The following is a 21506-nucleotide window of genomic DNA, read 5'->3' on the forward strand; positions in this document are numbered from 1 at the left end:
CTAAAAATAAACCTGCCAGTGCTGCATCAAGATGCAGCAGCACCTCTTGCAAGGCAAACCCAAGGTACTTCAAGGCTTCAAATATCCCCATCAGCTTAGAAATGAGTATTTTACTGGAGCGATTTGCCTTCTATTCATGTGAAAACCTAGCTTGTGAGGAACAGAATTTGCATTTTGTGCTACTTTTGGGGAGAAGGATGTTAATCATTTTGAAAAACAAGCTTAGAGAGCCTTGCCGCAGGGAACAGTGTTTCCTGAATCAGACCGCTCTTGTTACTTGATTCTTTGCTGGCTTTTATTTGTAAGAAAAAAAAATCAATACATTTCCTTAACTGCAACTCAAGTCAAGGACAATAGTGTGCAGAGTACAGAATCTGCCTTGGTATAGCCAATTTAGAAGCATATTGCTTCATAAAATACCTGTAGCAACAGTGTAGACATTATACCAGGCACCCCCTACTTTCAAACCAGCTGTCATACCAAAACACATATATACATGCAACATTTGCTCCATTTGGTGAGAGTTCAGAATAAAGAGCTCTAAAACTAGGACAGTCAAAACCATGAACATTTGGACAGTTTTTTTTTGGTGTCACATAAAATGTAAAATACGAATAATAAAAACACACCAGCCTTTCACTTTGTGAATATCGAGTAGATCGCATTCAGGCTTCACAAAGGTAATAATGAAATGGATGCTTCCATTCTCCCATGGCTGATGACACCACATTAGAGGTGGGCTACTCAGCAACTGCATCATGTTCTGATCATTAAAACCACATCTCTCCCTGATGGTTTGCTTTCCTGCTACCCCTGTTACTTAAATCAGTTTGTAAACTGTGTTGCCTTTGTCCACTGGCTTTTGCAGCTAGTGTTTTCTTTTAGTAAATTGTTAGTCTATGTGATCCATTTTCCTTAAAAACAGGGCTGGGGTGGGGGGGGGAAATCAATGGAACTGAAAAAAAGCACACAAGCTATATGAATACATTTTGGTCATTGTCTTAAGATTTTGTTAAAAATTTCTCTGCAAGCAGCTTAACTGCTAATACAACAAGAACAGATAACTAAGCTAGGTTCTACAACTTAAATTAACATTTCAAATCATCTGTGTGCTGTTTCCACTCTGTTGTGTTTATTAATATGCTGTAAAGGACGTGCGATGTTAATCAATTCTCCAAAGAGTCCACTGGCATGAACTGGAAAATACCGCATCAGCTTCTATAGTGGGAGTGGATAAGTGATGCTTCAGTGCAGAGCATGAGGGGCACAGACCAGTTTTAATCGTACGGCACCCAAGGTCTATTTGTGCTGCAGGCCAGGAGCAGTCTGTATGTATTTTAAAAAATAAAAACAATGCAAACAAACAGAAATAAAATACAGAGGGACAGCGGATCCTTTCTGCCAATCAAAAAAAAAAAGTTTTTTTTCTGGTCGGTGGAGGCAGTCCTGATGAACAACACTGGTCATCACAAACACATAGCTGTGACGTTACAGTGCACGAGAAGGCAAGCAACTCATGAACACCCTGGAATCTTCACACGCATCGTCCATAAACTTGCTGTCTGCCCCCACACCATCAATAACTATTCCCTCTTCATTGCCGCCTGTCCTCTGTTTCTTGTCTGGAGAAAGCCATCACAACATCTTCTGCGCCTGCAGGGTTAAAAATAAATGACAACGTATTAGCAAAGTGGCAGCAGAGATACTGGTTAAAACTGTTCAAATTATTGCGGACTCTGGCTTACAGAACAGCAAGCGAGCAGCTTGATAGTGAAAGCACTTGGTTTACACCGCTGACAACCACGTGTTTGAATCAATGGCATTTTAATCTGCCAGCCATACATGGAATGGGATTTATGTAAGACCAGCTCACCTCAAAGGCTGCATTTTCATGCAACAGAAGAAAATGGTGAAAAGTCTTTATAAAGAGCGCAACTAAAATTAAAATCAAGCCATGAGTTTTTTTCTGCATTTCACAATAACTGTTCATTGAAATCAGAACAACGATCAGGGCTCAAGAAAGACCAACTCAGGATCTCTTCTCTAAATAAGGCTCAATTCCATAGTCACCATTCAGAAGCAATCAATCTTTATTACACATTCCTACAGGTTAAAGTGTAAACTCATTGTCAATTTATAACTCTGAATACTGTCTCCCCAGTATGACTCTGTATGATAAGGAAGTTTATCACCACTTTCTCAAAGGCAATTAGAATGGGCAATAAATGCTTGCCTTCCCAGCAATGCTCACATTCCATGAATGAAGTAAAAAAAAATCATCTTGGTAGGGTGACTCCAGCTGATTTCCTTCAGCGTTGTCAATGAGTAGTTTTGGGATCTACAGCAGGGTCAGGACAGAGCTGCTATGATTGAGCTGTGTTTAATCTGGCCTGCCCTGTCAGGTATTTCATTTGAGGGAGAAAAGTGGTCTGAAGAGACACACCTTGAGCTCAGATTGCAATTGCAGCCACTTGCAAATCTCTGGCTTCTGTAGTTAAGGAGAGAGAGCCGGTTTATTAAGGCATATAAAGGCAAAACATGACTTTTAAAAAAACTTGGCACTTTGAAGTGTAACCACGCTGTGCTGGGTTGAGAAACAGAGCAAGTGGGAAAGAAAGTGAAGATAAGTAAAAGCCCATGGGACTCAGGGTAATGTGGCAAACTGGATAAAAGGCTGGCTTTGTAACAGGAAACAAAGGGCAATGGTCGATGGGTGCCCTTGCGAATGGAAAGTTGTCTCAAGTGGTGCTCCACAGGGCTTGGTGTTGGGACCCTTGCTGTTTGTGTTATATATTAACGATTTGGACGTGAACGTGGGGGGCACAATTGGGAAATTTGCAGATGACACAAAGATTGGCCGAGTAGTGGATAGTGTAGAGGATAGCCATAATCTCCAAAACGATATAGGTGGGTTGGTGGAGTGGGTGGTAATGAGGCAGATGGATTTTAACATAGAGAAGTGTGAGGTCATACATTTAGGGAGGTCAAACAGTTACAGGGATTACACAATAAATGGGAATATACTAAGAGGGGTAGATGAAGTGAGAGATCTTGGCGTACAAGTACACAGGTCCCTGAACGCAGCAGTTCAAGTAGACAAGGTTGTAAAGAAGGCATATGGAATGCTCTCCTTCACTGGCAGAGGTATAGAATATAAAAGTAAGGATATAATGTTGGAATTGTATAAAACACTGGTGAGGCCACAACTGGAGTATTGTGTGCAGTTCTGGTAACCACATTACAGGAAGGACGTAACAGCTCTGGAGAGAGTGCAGAGGAGGTTCACAAGAATGTTGCCAGGGTTAGAAAAGTGTAGCTACGAGGAGAGATTGGATAGGTCGGGGTTATTTTCCTTTGACCAAAGAAGGCTGAGAGGTAGCTTGATTAAGGTGTACAAAATTATGAGGGGAATAGAGTGGACAGGATAAAATTGTTTCCCTTGGTGGAGAATTCTAGAACCAGGGGACATAGATTCAAGATAAGAGGCAGAAAGTGTAGTGGGTGTTTGGAATTCGCTGCCCAAGTTGGTGGTAGAGGCAGAAACTCAACTCTTTTAAAAAGTCCCTGGATCTGCACCTTAAGTGCTGTAAGCTGCAGGGCTATGGGTCGGGTGCAGGAAGGTGGGATTAGAAAGGGCACCTGAGTGTCCCCGGGCTGGCATGGACAAGATGGGCCAAAATGGCCTCCTTCCGTGCTGTAACTTTTCTATGGTCCTATGGTTCTATGTTTCACATTGAACTTGAAAAGAATGAACCTGACAAAGTCACCTGTTTTAATTGAGAATAGATCAGAATTTCTGGTCAATTCAGACCATTTAAGAACAAGAGATAACATGTGGAGTGAAGAGATTTTTTTCTTCCGTTTCTATGCAAAGTGCTATCTCACTGCCACAACAGGTCAAATGTTTTAGTCGCTGATTGGAGAGGTTCCACATTCACTAAGCTCTGGAATCGCCCAGAAATTCACTGTATGGTTGTCTTAAATATAACTAGCTCGTTATTTGTATTAAAATATTTTACTGTGTTTGGCCTAGCAGGGCCAATACCTTCATGGTTTAGTCATTCTCTAAAGTGTGGCTTAAATTACTGCGTGAGAATCCTGCATTTCAATCAGTGCCAAGTTGTTGGCACTTTTACCATCCTTACCATGGACGTGACCCAAAGTTGGAAAATGGAAGATGTCAACTGTGGCTTAGTTAGCAGCACTCTTGCTTTCGAGTCAAAAGGTTATGAGTTCCATTCCAGAGATTTAGAGTGCAAAAATCTAGGCTGACACTCCAGTGCAGTGCTGAGAGATTGATGTTGGAGGTGTGGTCTTTCAGATGAGATGTTAAACCGAGGTCCCATCTGCTTTCTCAGGCAGGCGTAAAAGATCCCTTGGCACTATCTCAAAGATGGTCAGGGGAGTTATCCTCAATGTCCTGGCAAATATTCAGATGGCTACACTCAAGCAATGTGGTCGACTCATTGCTAACTGCCCTCAGAAATGGCAACATGTAAGCCACACCCAGTGAGGATGGCAAATTTCTTCAGCAGGAGATTAGTGAGCTTGATGGGTTTTTACAACAATCTGGTAGTTTCATGATCATTATTAATGAGACTAGCATTTTATTCCAGATTTATTAATTAATTGAATTTAAATTTCCCCAGCTGCCCTGGTGGGATTTGAACTCCTGTCTTCAGACTATTAGAACCATAGAAAAGTTACAGCACAGAAGGGGGCCATTCGGCCCATCTTGTCCATGCCAGCCCGAGGACACCCAGGTGCCCTTTCTAATCCCACCTTCCTGCACCCGGCCCATAGGCCTGCAGCTTACAGCACTTTAGGTGCAGATCCAGGGACTTTTTAAAAGAGATTAGAGTTTCTGCCTCTACCACCAACTTGGGCAGCAAATTCCAGACACCCACTACCCTCTACGTAAAAAAGTTCTTTGTCATGTCCCTCCTACACCTTCTGCCACTTAACTTGAATCTACGTCCCCTGGTTCTAGAATTCTCCACCAAGGGAAACAATTTTATCCTGTCCACTCTATCTATTCCCCTCATAATTTTTTACACCTCAATCAAGTCACCCCTCAGCCTTTGTTCTAAGGAAAATAACCCCAACCTATCCAATCTCTCCTCGAAGCTACACTTTTCTAACCCTGGCAGCATTCTTGTGAACCTCCTCTGCACTCTCTCCAGAGCTATTACGTCCTTCTTGTAATGTGGTTACCAGAACTGCACACAATACTCGAGTTGTGGCCTCACCAGTGTTTTATACAATTCCAACATCATATCCCTACTTTTATATTCTATACCTCTGCCAATGAAGGAGAGCATTCCATATGCCTTCTTAGCAACCTTGTCTACTTGAACTGCTGCCTTCAGGGACCTGTGTACTTGTACACCAAGATCTCTCACTTCATCCACCCCTCTTAGTATATTCCCATTTATTGTGTAATCCCTGTAACTGTCTGACCTCCCTAAATGTATGACCTCACACTTCTCTATGTTAAAATCCATCTGCCACTTTACCACCCACTCCACCAGCCCATCTATATCGTTTTGGAGATTATGGCTATCCTCTACACTATCCAAGACTCGGCCAAGCTTTGTGTCATCTGCAAATTTCCCAATCGTGTCCCCACGTTCACGTCAAAATCGTTAATATATAACACAAATAGCAAGGGTCCCAACACCGAGCCCTGTGGAACACCACTTGAGACAATTTTCCATTCGCAAAGGCACCCATCGACCATTGCCCTTTGTTCCTGTTACAAAGCCAACCTTCTATCCAGTTTGCCACATTACCCTGAATCCCATGGGCTTTTACTTTCCTGACCAATCTGCCATGTGGGACCTTGTCAAATGCCTTTCTAAAATCCATGTACACAAAATCCACTGCACTACCTTCATCAACCCTTCTTGTCACTTCCTCAAAGAATTCAATCAAATTTGTGAGGCAAGACCTTCCTTTAACAAATCCATGCTGACCATCCCTGACTAGTCCATGCCTTTCCACATGACAGTTAATCCTATCTCTCAAGATTGATTCTACTAATTTGCTCACCACCGATGTAAGACTAACTGGCCTATAATTGTTTGGCATTTCCTTTGATCCCTTTTTAAACAATGGAACTACGTTTGCATTTCTCCAGTCCTCCGGTACCTCCCTTGTATTTAGTGAAGATTGGAAAATCATCCTCAGAGCATCTGCTATCTCCTCCCTGACTTCCTTCAGCAGCCTTGGAAACAATCCATCTGACCCTGGCGACTTATCAACTTTCAAGGATTTCAACCCTTTGAGCACTTCCTCTCTCTTTGACTATCCCGTCCAATATCTCGCAGTGTTCCTCCTGGGCTACTATATCTACCTCCTTCCTTTCCTTTGTAAACATGGAGACAAAATATTCATTCAAAATCCTTCCCACAGCCTCTGCGTCTACACACAAGTTTCCATCTTCATCTCTGATAGGTCCCACTTTTTCCTTAACTAACCTTTTAGCATTAATTTAATATTAGTCCAGGCCTATGGATTACCAGTCCAAGAACATTGTCACAATATTGCCATCTCCCTTTTTAAATGGAATTGGAAGACAGAAACCATTCCCAAGTTTTTACTTTAGATAATTTTCTCTGATTCCGCATTTCTGACCACTTCTGTAGGTAAGGCCCTGATCCCTATGGACTAAAGTTTGTCTTTTCCTGCCCAATATCTAAATAATTGGTAATGAGTTCAGAGATTAAACAAAAAAAAACCTTCATTGCTATATTTGGCCGCATTGGATATGTGTCCTCAGATTATTTTGATGCTTCCAAAGTCAGAGAAAATCAACACCTCAGAAATCTGCAGTTCAGGCCACAAAATGCAAATTTACTAAACAATGGATAAGAGGATAGAAACAATAATACCCTGCAGAACTTCAGTAGTTACAGAGGCAATTGTTCCTCCTCAAAATGAAATGAACAGTTGTGCCTGCTGTGATAAATTGCAATTAGAAACTGCACATCTGTCTTTGAATATTACACTGGATTCTCTTTCTCTGGCTTGTGTCTATCACACTTATGGCTTCAGACACATTGCTCAATTTAAATGAAGCAAACTTCTCAAAGAAAAATGAGGTTTCTTTATGTGTCTCAATGTCATAAAGGACTGCCAATGTAACAAAAATGCAGACAAAAGGTGAAAAATGGAGACTGAATAGCCACTCCCCCTCCCGCCCCCTCCCTGGGAACCTGCTGCAGCCATAACTACCACAGTATTCCAATGTCCATATACATCAAACCAACCTGGGCTGTTTTCTATGGATGAACCTGCTTTTTAATTCCATATGTGCCGGGACAGAAAGAAATACCACGATACACCAAACACAAAATGGCTTAATCTTTTTGTCACAAGCATATATAGATTTTCTGACCTTACACAGATCATCTGTTTACCAATTTTGGGAGTCGCCAAGTTCAGCCATGCTGACATGGTTAAACCCAGATTCAGCAGCAAAGCATTCAAACTGAAGTCTGTGAAATAGTCTCACTCCTACTCCTGAGCGCACAATCTCTCAGGCCCACGGGCCAGCACCTGGGCCTCTGCCAATGCTGATCTAAAATGAAGCACTGAGAACTGTACTCAACCAGCTCACTCCCTGTCCCCCACTGAGTGCCTCCCAACAACAGCCATAATTGAAGGCTCATGATATGGGCAGCCAACAACAGCAGCAGCAACTTACATGTATACAGTGCCTTTAACATAGTAAAATGTCCCAAGAGCTTAGTCAGCGCCAAAGATTTTATTCCACCTCCTTGTGGCAATCTGGAGTTGGACTCCGAGAGTCATGTCGTTTGATGTTTTCTTAAGATTATTTCTCTTGGACTGTGATGTAGCCGATGCAAGGTTCTGACGCTGTCTTTGGTCTTTACCTTAAAGTTCTAGCACTTCCAGCTAATCATAACCCTCTTTTATGACTAGCTAAGTCACTTTTTTAAGTGCTAAGGGAAGCTTGCTGTGTGCAGCGAAGAGTGCACTTAGAAAAGCATCAATTAAAATGATGAGATGAGATGGTAAATGATAAACTAGCACTAAATATGAGATCATTAAGGGGAGTTCCAGCAGATAAGCACAATTTAAAATGCCCCACAGAAGATAGTGAAATGTAATTAGCTCAGTAGTTTCACTCCATGTCTGAACTAATCCTTGCATGCGCTAACGCATAGAAATGTGTAAATACACAATTATTTTTAATTACTGTTGTCCAGGTGATAGAGATGAAACAATCAACGGAACACGTGAATGAACTGAGCTGGCAAGATGGGAAATTACAATGAGAATTAAATACATTTACGCAACAAAAACTGCTGTAAGATCCCATCTAATCTGAACACAAAAATGAATAAATGGAAAGGCGAAAAGGGTTACATTATGAGGACAAGTTTCATAGGCTAGGCTTGTGTTCCCTTGAGTTTAGAAGATTAAGGGATGATCTCATTATGTTTAAAATAAATTGAGAGGGTAGATAGAGAAAGGCGGGGGGGGGGGGGTTGCTAACTTAAAATTAGAGCTAGACTGTTCAGGGGTGATGTCAGGAAGCACTTTTTCACACAAAGGGTAATCGAAATTTGGAACTCTTCCCTCAAAAGTTGCTGAGGTTGGGTCAATGGAAAATTTCAGAGTGAGAATGATAAGACTTTTGTTAGGCAAGAGTATTAAGGGTTATGGAACCAAGGTGGGTAGGTGGACCTTAAATACAGATCAGCCATTAAAAGGCAGGGCAGGCCCAAGGAACTGAATGGCATAATCCTGTTTAGAAATGCATAGTGCCTTTCTTGAAGTACTCAAAAGTTGCCAAACTATTCTCACTGACTTCTACCTATTTGCCCCAAGGCTCCAAGACCGAGCTGCCATTTACAAGATGGTTTCTTCAATTTTGTTCTTAAAAAGCTTTCAAAAGGAAGCCTGTCATTGCTTCCACTGTATTATTACAATATCATAATGTGCACGAGGTCTTTATTTCAAACTAAAGCCTGACAGCCTCACCCTACCATCAGACTTCTCCACTGTAGACTGACACGTTTAATAGAAACGGCAGTATTTCTTCTTCCTAAAACTCCAGACCTTTCAATTTGAGCACATAATAAAAACGGTTTGATTAGTAGGGTGGTTAGAAAACACAGAAATTTACAGCACAGTAGGGCATTCAACCCATCATGTCCACACCGGCCAACAAAGAGCCATCCAGTCCAATCCCACTTTCCAGCCTTATAGTTTAGTCAAGTGCATTTTAAAAAATTATTTCATGGGATGTGGGCGTCGCCAACAAGGCCAACATTTGTTGCCTATCCTAAATGCCCTTGAACTGAGTGGCTTGCAAGGGCCATTTCAGAGGACAGTTATAAGTCAACCGCATTGCTGTGCGCCCAGAGTCACATGTAGGCCAGACCAGTTAAGGATGGAAGATTTCCTTCCCTAAAGGGCATTAGTGAACTAGATGGGTTTTTACAACAATCGGTGATAGTTTCATGGTCACCATTACCAAGACTAGTTTTATATTCCAGATTTATTAATTAAATTCAAATTCCACCAGTTGCCATGGTGGGATTTCAACCCATGCCCCCAGAGCATTAGCCTGGGCTTCTCGATTACTAGTCCAGTGACATGACTATTATGCCACTGTCTTTCCCCGCCAAGTATTTCTTAGAGGTTATGAGAGTTTCCGCCTCTACCACCTTTTCAGGCAGAGAGTTCCAGATCCCCAACACCCTCTGGATGAGAAGATTCTCCCTTCAATACCTCAACCTCCTACCCTAAATCTATGTTCTTTGATTCTGGACCACACAACCAAGAGCAATAAGACCTTCCTATCTACTCCATCTAGACCCCTCAATTTTATACACTGGATGAGGTCTCCCCTCAGCCCCCTTTGTTCCAAAGAAAACAACCCCAGCATATCCAATTTTTCCTCATAATTAAAATTTTCCAGTCCAGGAAACATCCTTGTAAATCTCCTCTGTACCCTCTCTAATGCGATCACACCTTTCCTATAGTGTGGTGGTCAGAACTGCACACAGTACTCCAGCTGTGGCCTAACTAGTGTTTTATAAAGTTCCAACTTAGGACTCAAGCTATCAAAAGAACAAATATCATAAACAGTGATGAAATGGGGCACATGGTTAAAGTTAAACTCCTGGCTGCCAAATTCAATATTTTGTTTTGCTCATGTTTTTGTCTCAAAGTGCCAATTCCTGCTGGGGTAGGGTTCCTAGGTGATAGGCACCCAAGGGGACATTCATCATATGTGAGTATAGACTGTAAGTGTTGATTATGCAGGGTTTCAAAGTCGCATCAGAGCCTATTTTCATCCAATGTCTGTGTAAGTAGACCTTTGGGAGAAACCACTGGCTCACAACCAGAAGAATGAAGCCTGGTTAATTTTAACTTCTCCACATCGCAAAGGAACTGAAGCCAAATTTTGGTGATCCGCCTGCCACTGCAGCTGCGATCAGCTAACTCCACATAGACCAGCCTCCAACATCAACTTTATGTGATATGCCCAAGGGTATTCTGCAGCATTCTCGACTCAGGTAATTACCACTGGCCCCAGTCTTCATCCAAGCTCATTAATGGGCATGGCCTTGGTACCTCGAACAATGGTATAAAGCTTAACACATCACAAATGTGCAGAGGGAACATGCAGCTCTGCCTCAATTTGTCCATGAAGCACTCCAATCATACATCAGTAAGATCATTAAAATTCTGGTTTTAAAAGAATTTTAAAAACAAACTATCCTCGTGTGTATGAATGTTTTCTCTAGCCGTTGCCATGGCAGAACTAAACGTATGAAAACCTTTTGCAATCTGGCGCAGGCTTGAGGCCTTTGCAGGGTGCAAGACATTTTTTTCTGGAATAAACGTGTGGCATTCTGAACTGTCAATCAAATCAATCCAAGGGCCAATGTTTTCAGAGAACACAGTTAATTGCCTTAATTCTCTCAAAACTTGGGTTTGATCTCCTTGGTCGAGTGCGCATTTTGGGCAGAAGCAGTTGAAAGCAACAGCAGCATTTTAATAGACTAAGAGAATCCAATAATATACTTGAGGCACTGATTTTCCCTGGAGCCCTGGCTCCAGACTTGTCATCACAAGCCCTTGCAGCTGATTCTTTCAGCTCATAAGCAGGTTCGATGTACAAAAATCTAATTAAGCTAACTGCTCCACCTGGTTACTCAACTCTAAACAGAGCATATACTGTCGAGTAGACGCAGTACCCAATGTGACATTCTGACAAGCTGCCAGCAATTTCCTATGGAGACTCCAGATAACCAGCTTGTGTTATACTCTTCTTAATTCCAATTTGTAACATGGAGGATAATGCTCTCATTTTTGAGCACATACACCTATGACACAAAGCTGGGAACCCATCGAGTTTGGAGCTCTCGCGTTGCCTCTTACTGGTTACATTCATGGTGAATTCCCCATCTGGAAAACAATTTCAAAGCCACCAACAAACTCAACCTTCCCTGAACTGAATTTGCGTTGTGAAGATTAACCCATTCTTTCCTCCTTGTGCCATGTATCACTTCAAATAGATGAGAATGATTCACTTAGCACGTCCTCAGGATGATGGGGTAGAGACCAAGAAAATTGGGGTGTGAGAGGATTGTTCCTGGATTGTACTGCTCATGCTTTCCAACACATTGACCCCACTGTGCCACTAAATAATAAGGGTTTCTTTGGAGAAGAACATTCTTAGATTTACAATACTGTTTGGCAATGGCTCTAGTTTTTCCTTCTGGGGCCCCTTAAGTAAGTGGCCAATAAGTTTGCAAATTAAACTGCTAAAGTCGGAGCCTCTCTCGATGCTTAATGGATCATGGCACTGTTCAGTGGGGTGCTGAGCCATTGATTTGTGCAGTGTCTCGGGTTTGATCCCCACTCTGTGGTGAATGAGCTGATCTCAACTGGGTTAAAATAATTGACATCAATGCTCCTGGGTGAGGAAGGTGCATATTGATAATGCTTCTGATTGCTATCCAATGAGCCCTGCAATGTGCATTTACATGCATGCACTAGATGAGGAGTGCACTGGGCTCAGCACCCCAGTGCAACAACCTCCCAACATTCTTCAACCTGGTTTTCCTGAAGATTTAAGTGGTAATAAATGATCTAATGTGAATCTCAGTTTTAAAATCTCAGTAACCAGGTTTGATGCCTGCACTCTGCTGAGGTAGTTGATCCTTGGGTTAATTGACAAAGAGGTCACAAATGCAATGCCACAATCAAAGTGCAAGTCAGATACATTGGCAGCTGTCAGTGCAGAAAATATCAACATTTCTGCAGTATGTCTTTGGAAAGTATTTGGAGACAAACAATTGCAGACAGCAATTAACGGGAGCAAATTAAGAGGGAAAAATGAATATCCATTTTATGGGGAACAGCAAGGAAGAGATTCTGTGGAAGAGGCCAGGAATTCAAGTGTAAACTTCAGAACCATGGAGGAGAAAATCAAGTTGTGGGATAGAATAGGGAAAGAGGTCAGATAATCAGAGGCACAGCAAGGTTGATGTATCTCCAAGACTCAAACTCTTTGGATGTAAGATCCAAATTTGTTCAACGGTTTAAGCCATTATTAGGTACATAAGGGCTGGGGGAATAAGAGTATTAGGTGGGGAATAAGAGTATTAGGTAGGCAAACAGATGCAATAATTGTCTGTTGCTCCATAAGTTGAAGGAAAAGATGGTGGCCTTGAAGAAAATGGTACCAAAATTGACAGAGCAGATAAAGCAGAGTAGATTACTAAGAGGGTCAGTGGATCATATTGGACTCATAAGATGAGCCAGCATAGGTCAGAAGGGGATGGCCTGGTACTGTATTTGAGATTAATCACTAGGGGTGGAGGCTGAATTAACCTAACATGCAATCATTTTAATGCAGATGGTGCAGAGGGAAACAATAAAAATGGACATGATGGATGGCTCAAAGAGGTTTTTTTGAAATTTACTCTTTCACAGGATGCAACTGTCACAGGCTAGGCCAGCATTTATTGCCCATCCCTAGTTGCTCTCATGAGGGTGGCGGGAGCTGCCTTCTTGAACCGCTGCAGTCCATGCGGTGTAGGTACACCAACAGTACTGTTACGAAGGGAGTTCCAAGATTTTGACCTAGTGACAGTGAAGAAATGGCAATATATTTCCAAGTCAGGATGGTGTGCAGCTTGGAGGAGAACTTGCAGGAGGTGGGTGTTCCCATGCACCTGCTGCCCTTGTCCTTCCAGGTGGTAGAGGTCCTGGGTTTGGAAGGTGCCGTCGATGAAGCCTTGGTGAGTTGCTGCAGTGCATCTTGTAGGTGATACACACTGCTGTCACTGTGCGTTGGTGATGGGGGGAGTGAATGTTTAAAGCGATGGATAGGGTGTAAATGAAGCGGACTGCTTCATCTTGGATGGTGTCGAGCTTCTTGAGTGTTGTTGGAGCTGCACTCATCCAGTCAAATGGAGAGTATTCCAGCACACTCCTGACTTGTGCCTTGTAGATGGGGGACAGGCTTTGGGGAGTCAAGTTACTTGCCGCAGATTCCCAACCTGCTTTTGCGGCCATAGTATTTATATGGCTGGTCCAGTTCAGTTTCTGGTCAATGGTAACTCCCAGGACATTGACAGCAGGGGATTCAGTGATGGTAATGCCATTGAATGTCAAGGACAGTTGGTTAGATTCTTTGTTGCAATAAGTTATTGCCTGGCACTTGTGTGGCATGAATGATACTTGCCACTTATCAGCCCAAGCTTGAACGCTGTCCAGGTTTTGCTACATATGGACAGGGTCTGCTTCAGTATTTGAGGAATATGAATGGTGCTGAACATTGTGCGAACAACCCCACTTCTGACGTTATGTAAAAGGGAAGGTCATTGATGAAGCAGCTGAAGATGATGGTTGGGCCGAGGACACTATCCTGAGGTGCTCCTGCAGCGATGTCCTGGGACTGAGATGATTTACCTCCAACGACCACAACCATCTTCCTTTGTGCTAGGTATGACTCCAACCAGTGGAGGGTATTCCCTGATTCCCATCGACTTCAATTTTGCTAGGGCTCCTTGATGCCACACTCAATCAAATGCTGCCTCAATGTCAAAGGCAGTCACTCTCACCTCTCCTCTGGAGTTCAGCTCTTTTGTCCATGTTTGAACCAAGGTTGAAATGAGGTCAGAAGCTGAGTGACCCTGGCGGAACCCAAACTGAGCGTAAGTGAACATGTTATCGATAAATGCCGCTTGATAGCACTGTCAACGACACCTTCCATCATTTTGGTGATGATTGCGAGTAGACTGAAGCAGTAATTAGCTGGTTTGGATTTGGCCTGTTTTTTGTGGACAGAGCAAATCTGGACAATTTTCCACATTGCTGGATACATGTCAGTATTGGAGCTGGAACAGCTTGGCTAGGGCCATGGCCAGTTTTGGAGAACAAGTTTTTAGTCCTATTGCTGGAATGTCAGCAGGGCCCATAGCCTTTGGAGTGTCCACTGCCTTCCGCCATTTCTTGATATCATGTGGACCTAATCGAATGGCTGAAGACTGGCATCTACGATGCTGGCACCTCTGGCTGTAGATTGTTGCAGGTGCTTCAGCCTGGTCTTTTGCACTGATGTGCTGGGCTTCCCCCATCATTAAGGGTGGGGATATTTGTGGAGTCTCCTCCTCCAGTGAGTTGTTTAATTGTCCACCACCATTCACGGCTGGATGTGGCACGACTGCAGAGCTTAGATCTGATCTGTTGGTTGTGGGGTCACTTAGCTGTACATCACAGGCTGCTTCTGCTGTTTGGCATGCAAGTAGTCCTGTGTTGTAGCTTCACCAGGTTGACACCTCATTTTGAGGTATGCTTGGTGCCTCTCCTGGTATGACCTTCTGCACTCTTCATTGAAACAGGGTTGATGCCCTGGCTTGAGGTAATGGTAGAGTGGGGGATTTGCTGGGCCATGAGGCTACCGATTATGGGTGAACACAATTCTTCTGCTGCTGATGGTCCACAGCACCCCATGGATGTCCCATTGAGTTGCTAGGTTTGTTCGAAATCTATGCCATTTAGCACTGTGGTAGTGCCACACAACACGATGGAAGGTATCCACAATGTGAAGACTTTGAAGAGGTTAAGCAAGGACTTGAAGTTATAAATAAATAAAAAGCAATGGTCCACACATCAGAGAAGATTGTTGTGATAAAACTGCAGACTACGAACCACAGGGAGATTCTGAAGCAAGAATGTGTGTTTTGGGACGGTGGACAGGCACATTATCTCAAGAATGGTGAGCTGTTTTATCAGGAGTTAGGCTGTTGCATAAAGGGGAAATAGTATATGGTATCCTTGAAGGAGCTGTCCCACTGAGATGAATGATCTTTTCTCTTCCCATTCGATGTGAGCTGTGGTTCAGTGGCCAACACTCTTTCTCTGAATCAGGAGGTTGCAAGCACATAATCCAGGCTGACATTCCATTGCGGTACTGAGGGCATGCTTTTGGATGAGACGTTTAACTGGGGCCCCATTTGCTCTCTCAGGTGGACATAAAAGGTCCCATGGCACCATATCAATGAAGAGCAGGGAAGTTATCCCTGGTGACCATTCAACATCACTAAAAACAGGTTATCTCTGACATTACCACATTGCTGTTTTGGGGAGCTTTCGGTGCATAACTTGGCTGCTGTGTTTCCTGCATCATAACAGTGACTACACTGCAAAAGTATTTAATTGGTTGTGAAGCTTCTTGTGATGTCCTGAGGTTGTGAAAAGTGCTATATAAACGCAAACCTTTTATTCTCTCTTCATTGATATAACTCACCTTGATGACCACAGACATTTGAAAAAAAAAAATTTTAAAATAAGCCTTCAGAATAGAATAAAATGTTGACAATTGCACACACAAAATGCCAACGAAGCAGACATGTGGAAGTCATGACACCAGTTTAATTAATAAGAATGGTCACATTTGACCCCTGTGATCTTTGTGAATTTGTTGAATGATATGTACTAACACTTGCAGAGGAAAAACTAATAAAATTGACTTTAAAAAAAGTGGCTTAATATGGATAGGGAAACAAATACTACCAAAAACATCTTTTTATGCAGGCAACACTATCTTGAGCGTGTCAACACTCAAGTTGTAAGGAAGTGATGCTCGACTCCTACATCTTGCACTTCTGTTCCCCTTAATTCTTATTTTTTATTCACGGGACGTGGGCTTCACTGGCTGGGCCAGCATTTATTGCCCTTGAGAAGGTGGTGGTGAGCTGCCTTCTTGAACTCTGCAGTCCCTGTGGTGTAGGTGCACTCACAGTGTTGTTAGGGAGGGAGTTCCAGGATTTTGGTCCAGCCACAGTGAAGGAATGGCAATATATTTCCAAGTCAGGATGGTGAGTGACTTGGAGGGAACTTCCAAGCGGCGGTGTTCCCATGTATCTGCTGTCCTTGTCCTTCTAGATGGTAGTGGTTGTGGGTTTGGAAGACGCTGTCTCAGGAGCCTTGGTGAATTCCTGCAGTGCATCTTGTAGATGGTACACACTGCTGCTACTGTGCATTGGAGGTGGAGGGGGTGAATGTTTGTAGATGTGGTGCCAAAAGTGGGCTGCTTTGTTCTGAACAGCATCAAGCTTCAAGTGTTGTGGGATCTGCACTTATCCAGGCAAGTGGGGAGCAATCCATCACTCTCCTGACTTGTGTCTTGTAGATGGCGGACAAGCTTTGGGGAGTCAAGAGATTAGTTACTTGCCACAGATTCCCAGCCTGCTTTTGTGGCCACAGTATTTATATGGCTAGACCAGTTCAGTTTCTGGTCAATGGTAACCCCCAGAATGTTGATAATGAGGGATTCAGTGATGGTAACGCCACTGCACATCAAGGGGCGATGGTTGGATGGTTGGAGATGGTCATTGCTTGACACTTGTATGGCGTGAATGTTACTTACCACTTGTCAGCCGAAGCCTGGATATTGTCCAGGTCTTGCTGCATTTGGACATGGACTGCTTCAGTATCGGAGGAGTCACGAATGGTGAACATTGTGCAATCAACAACAAATATCCCCACTTCTGACCTTATGATGGGAGGAAGGTCATTGATGAAGCAGCTGAAGATGGTTGGGCCGAGCACACTATGCTGAGGAGCTCCTGCAGTGATGTCCTGGCACTGAGATGACTGACCTCCAACAACCACAACCATCTTCCTTTGTGCTAGGTACGACTCCAATCAGCGGAGAGTTTGTGCCGATTCCTATTGACTCCAGTTTTGCTAGGCTCCTTGATGCTACACTCGGTCAAATGCGGCCTTATTGTCAAGGGCAGGCACTCTCACTTCGCCTCGGGCGTTCAGCTCTTTTGTCCATGTTTGAACAAAGGCTGTAATGACGTCAGGAGCCAAGTGGTCCTGGCGAAATCCAAACTGAGCATCAGGTTATTGCTAAGCAAATGCTGCTTGATAGCACTGTTTTTGACCTCTTCCATTACTTTACTGATGATCAAGAGTAGACTGATGGGGCGGTAATTGGCCGGGTTGGATTTGTCCTGCTTTTTGTGTACAGGATGTACCTGGGCAATTTCCCACATAGGCGGGTAGATGTCAGTGTTGTAGCTGTACTGGAACAGCTTGGCTAGGGGCATGGCAACTTCTGGAGCACAAGTCTTGTACTATTGCTGGAATATTGCCAGGGCCCATAGCCTTTGCAGTATCCAGTGCCTTCAGCCGTTTCTTGATATCATGTGGAGTGAACCGAATTGGCTGAAGACTGGCATTTGTGATGCTGGGGAGTTCCGGAGGAGGCAGAGATCAATCATCCACTCGGCACTTCTGGCTGAAGGTTGCAGCAAATGCTTTAGCCTTATCCTTTGCACTGATGTGCTGGGCTCCTCCATCATTGAGGATGGGGGCATTTGTGGAGCCTGCTCTTCCAGTGAGTTGTTTAATTGTCCACCACCATTCACGACTGGATGTGGCAGGACTGCAGAGCTTAGATCTGATCAGTTGGTTATGGGCTCACTTAGCCCTGTCTATCACATGCTGCTTCTGCTGTTTGGCCTGCAAGTAGTCCTGTGTTGTAGCTTCACCAGGTTGATACCTCATTTTTAGGTATGCTTGGTGCTGCTCCTGGCATGCCCTCTTGCATTGCCCAGGGTTGACCCCTGGCTTGATGGTAATGGTAGAGTGGGGATATACCGGGCCATGAAGTTACAGATTGAGGGTGAACACAATTCTTCTGCTGCTGATGGCCCACAGTGCCTCATGGATGCCCAGTCTTGAGTTGCTAGATCTGTTCGAAATCTATCCCATTTAGCACGGTGGTAGTGCCACACGACACGATGGAGGATATCCTCAATGTGAAGGCAGGACTTTTTCTCCACAACGACTGTGCGGTGGGCACTCCTACCGATATGGTCATGGATAGATGCATCTGTGGTAGGCAGGTTGGTGAGGATGAGGTCAAGTATGTTTTTCCCTCATAGGTTCCTTCACCACCTGCCGCAGACCCAATCCAGCAGCTATGTCATTTAGGACTTGGCCAGCTCGGTCAGTAGTGGTGCTACCAAGCCACTCTTGGTGATGGACATTGAAGTACCCCACCCAGAGTACATTTTGTGCCCTTATCGCCCTCAGTTCTTCCTCCAAATGGTGTTCAACATGGAGGAGCATTGATTCATCAGCTGAGGGAGGGTGGTATGTGGTAATCAGCAGTATGTTTCCTTGCCCATATTTGACCTGATGCCATGAGACTTCATGGGGTCTGGAGTCAATGTTGAGGACTCCAGGGTAACTCTCTCCCAACTGTACACCACTATGCCACCACCTCTGTTGGGTCTGCCCTGCCGGAGAGGCAGGACAATATCCAGGAATGGTGATGGCGGTGTCTGGGACGTTATCTGTAAGGTATAATTCCATGAGGATGAATATGTCAGACTGTTGCCTGACTAGTCTGTGAGGCAGCTCTCCCAGTTTTGGCACTAGCCCCCAGGTGTTAGTAAGGAGGACTTTGCAGGGTCGACAGGGCTGAGGTTGCCGTTGTCATTTCCAGTGCCTAGGTCGATGCCAGGTGATCCATCCAGTTTCATTCCTTTGCAACTTGAAGCTTGTGATTCTTTGAGAGGTAGAAAGCACTGTTATGAAGATTTTGATACCTAAGTTATGGGTTAGTTATAGAGGTTCAGATGGTTTAACTAAATTTAAGTTCCTTTCTGAAGTGCTCTGTATAGCAAGACAAATGCTTCTATTTAAGTGCATGGTCACATATGCTGCTGCTAACATACAAATTACTCATATAAGTCAGAGGTGGTTGTGCAGACATATGGTAGGCTTGTATGTCAATCATGAAAGTATCGTGCAAGAAAAATTGGCAGCAGTACTGGGAAGATTACTGAACAAAAACAGGAGATGCTGCTTCTAATCTATGTTTAAACAAGTTGTTCTAAGTTGTGGTTTTTGGAATGCAATACCAAACCTGTTTGAACTAAATTTTAGCCAAATTAAAAGAGGCATAAATTTAATATTTTGCTTTCATCTCCCAAGTTGCTTCAATAGGCAGCTCATGTTAAAAGTAAGTCTGGGACTGATGGAACCATATCAAAACACCACAGTAAGATTAAACATAAATCCCTAAAATTGGTACCTATAATAGACACTCACGAGTGTGCTGATGCATTGAAGCTTCTCTTCCGACCCCTTAGGCACATTAACACTGATGTGAGGATTTAGCAGTCAGTCTTGCTTCGGCCAGCTGGGTATATATCAATACTGACCTAGGGTGCTACCACAACAGGTGATTGCTGCAGTAATTAACTCATTACTGCATAGGGCAATGAAGAGTGCCATCCAGAGATGCAAATATTGTTACTTTGGCTGGAACCTGTTTTGGGATGACAAGGCATAGTAGGTCTGTGATCAAAATTGGAGCACAAATTGGAGTACGATCCACAATATGTCTTGAACAATGTGGGGAAGAATGTTCCTCAAGTCATGCATCTTGGGAGCACACACTGTTTGCGAATCTATCTGACTTGTTGGAGACGTTCTGTGCAGATCAGAAATTTGCAGAGCTGGAACTTAACGTATCTAGCTGGTTGAGTCATTTCCTTGAGGTTGGAACAGGTTTGACACTTTGGGAGATTACATGGCAACGGAAGGCAGTTTGTGCAAGGCACTGCAAGAAGCATTCATAGCAATTAATGCTGATTTTCAGACTGGAACAGGTCTGACCAAAACTGAAAGGTGGGCTAGGGCCAAGCCAAAAGGAAACATTAGCAATATCAAAACACCTCAGGAATATTATTCATCTCAGCTCTGCAGTTAAACTTTAATTTTTGTTTTGTCACCCACAAATTTTACGTTTCCAACTTTCTCCTCACTGACTTGCAAGTTCTGAATTCCAACTCATTCAGAACTCCATTGTCTACATCCTATTCCACACAAAGTCACACTTACCCATCACCTCATCTTAACTGGCTTCCACGACCTGCAGTGTACTTTAAGTTCCACAACCTGTCTGCAAAATGTTCCTCAGCCTCATCCCCTTCCTTTGTGGTCTTCTGTGCCTCATGTGCCTGGCTGCACACTTTGCATCTCCCTTCTCTCACTTCACCACTGGTGGTTAAGTCTTCCATCATTTTGTCCTCAATTCTAAACCTCGTGCCCAAAACCGCTCCAAATTGTTATATCTCACCACCGCAAAGCCTGCTTCGTCAACCATGGTTTTGGCCCTCTCCCCTAATTTCTACTCCTCTGCAGCTTTGACTGTGAAGTGCCTTGAGACATTTTAACATGATAAAAGCACTACATAAAGCTAAGTTCTTGATTTAGTAACTGAACTTCACAAAAGGTTAATGATTATCAAAAACCCAATTTTCCCACCTCTTGCTCCGTGGAATGCCCTTTTTTCACAGAATAAACATGAGGACAAAGGGGGGCAGAAGTTAGTCTTGTAAGATCCACACACTGTGCTGTTGTGGGGCTTCTGGGTCTTCCAACAATAGGTTGAGCAGGGCAGGGTGGATGCATGCAATAGGCCCAGGCCTGCTGCTAAATACAAATGGGATGGATCGGGGTGTTCCTTCTGCTACTTTCTCTGTGACTGTAGTTGTCGAGTGTGTTCGGGTGCAGTGGTGCCTCATAAAGCTGACGTTGGGCTTGCACCAGAGGGTTTGTGGCAGCTTGGCAGCTGGTCAAAGGGCACCCCAGAAGATATGCTGTATGATTTTTACTCAGGTTTTTAGGTTTCCAGTTTTACTGATTAATGGCCCATGACTGGAAATATTGCTGCTCCTGATCCAGGGCATGAACAATACACCTCCAGTGGGCAACACCTGCCCAGTGTTGGGGTGAAGGGAGGAGTTGCAAAGTTGACCCCTAGAACTTCAATATAGGACTGATCTTAGACTGCAACAAAAAGGCTGGACTGAATAAACATAAAACAATAATAGGTCAATTAAAAGAAAAGTGTTTCTCAATGTGGGAGACAATAAACTGCTGCTTATTATGGGCCAAAAAGGAATAAAGGGTAGAATGGA

At 43.6% G+C, this 21506-nt stretch overlaps 1 protein-coding gene across 5 annotated transcripts in view; it reads right to left on the bottom strand.

Annotated features, from left to right (window-relative positions):
- Positions 1–277: 277 nt before the first annotated feature.
- Positions 278–21506, bottom strand: part of ctnnbip1 (catenin, beta interacting protein 1) — a 91093-nt gene continuing 69864 nt past the window's right edge. For all 5 annotated transcript variants that reach the window (XM_078557824.1, XM_078557819.1, XM_078557823.1 and 2 more), the window contains one exon: positions 278–1653. In XM_078557824.1, coding sequence (XP_078413950.1) covers positions 1595–1653 — 59 coding nt within the window. In that variant the 3' untranslated portion in view covers positions 278–1594. The remainder of the gene's footprint in view (positions 1654–21506) is intronic.

The sequence above is a fragment of the Cetorhinus maximus genome, chromosome 15, assembly GCF_964194155.1.
Source record: "Cetorhinus maximus chromosome 15, sCetMax3.hap1.1, whole genome shotgun sequence".
Taxonomy (NCBI): Eukaryota; Metazoa; Chordata; class Chondrichthyes; order Lamniformes; family Cetorhinidae; genus Cetorhinus; species Cetorhinus maximus.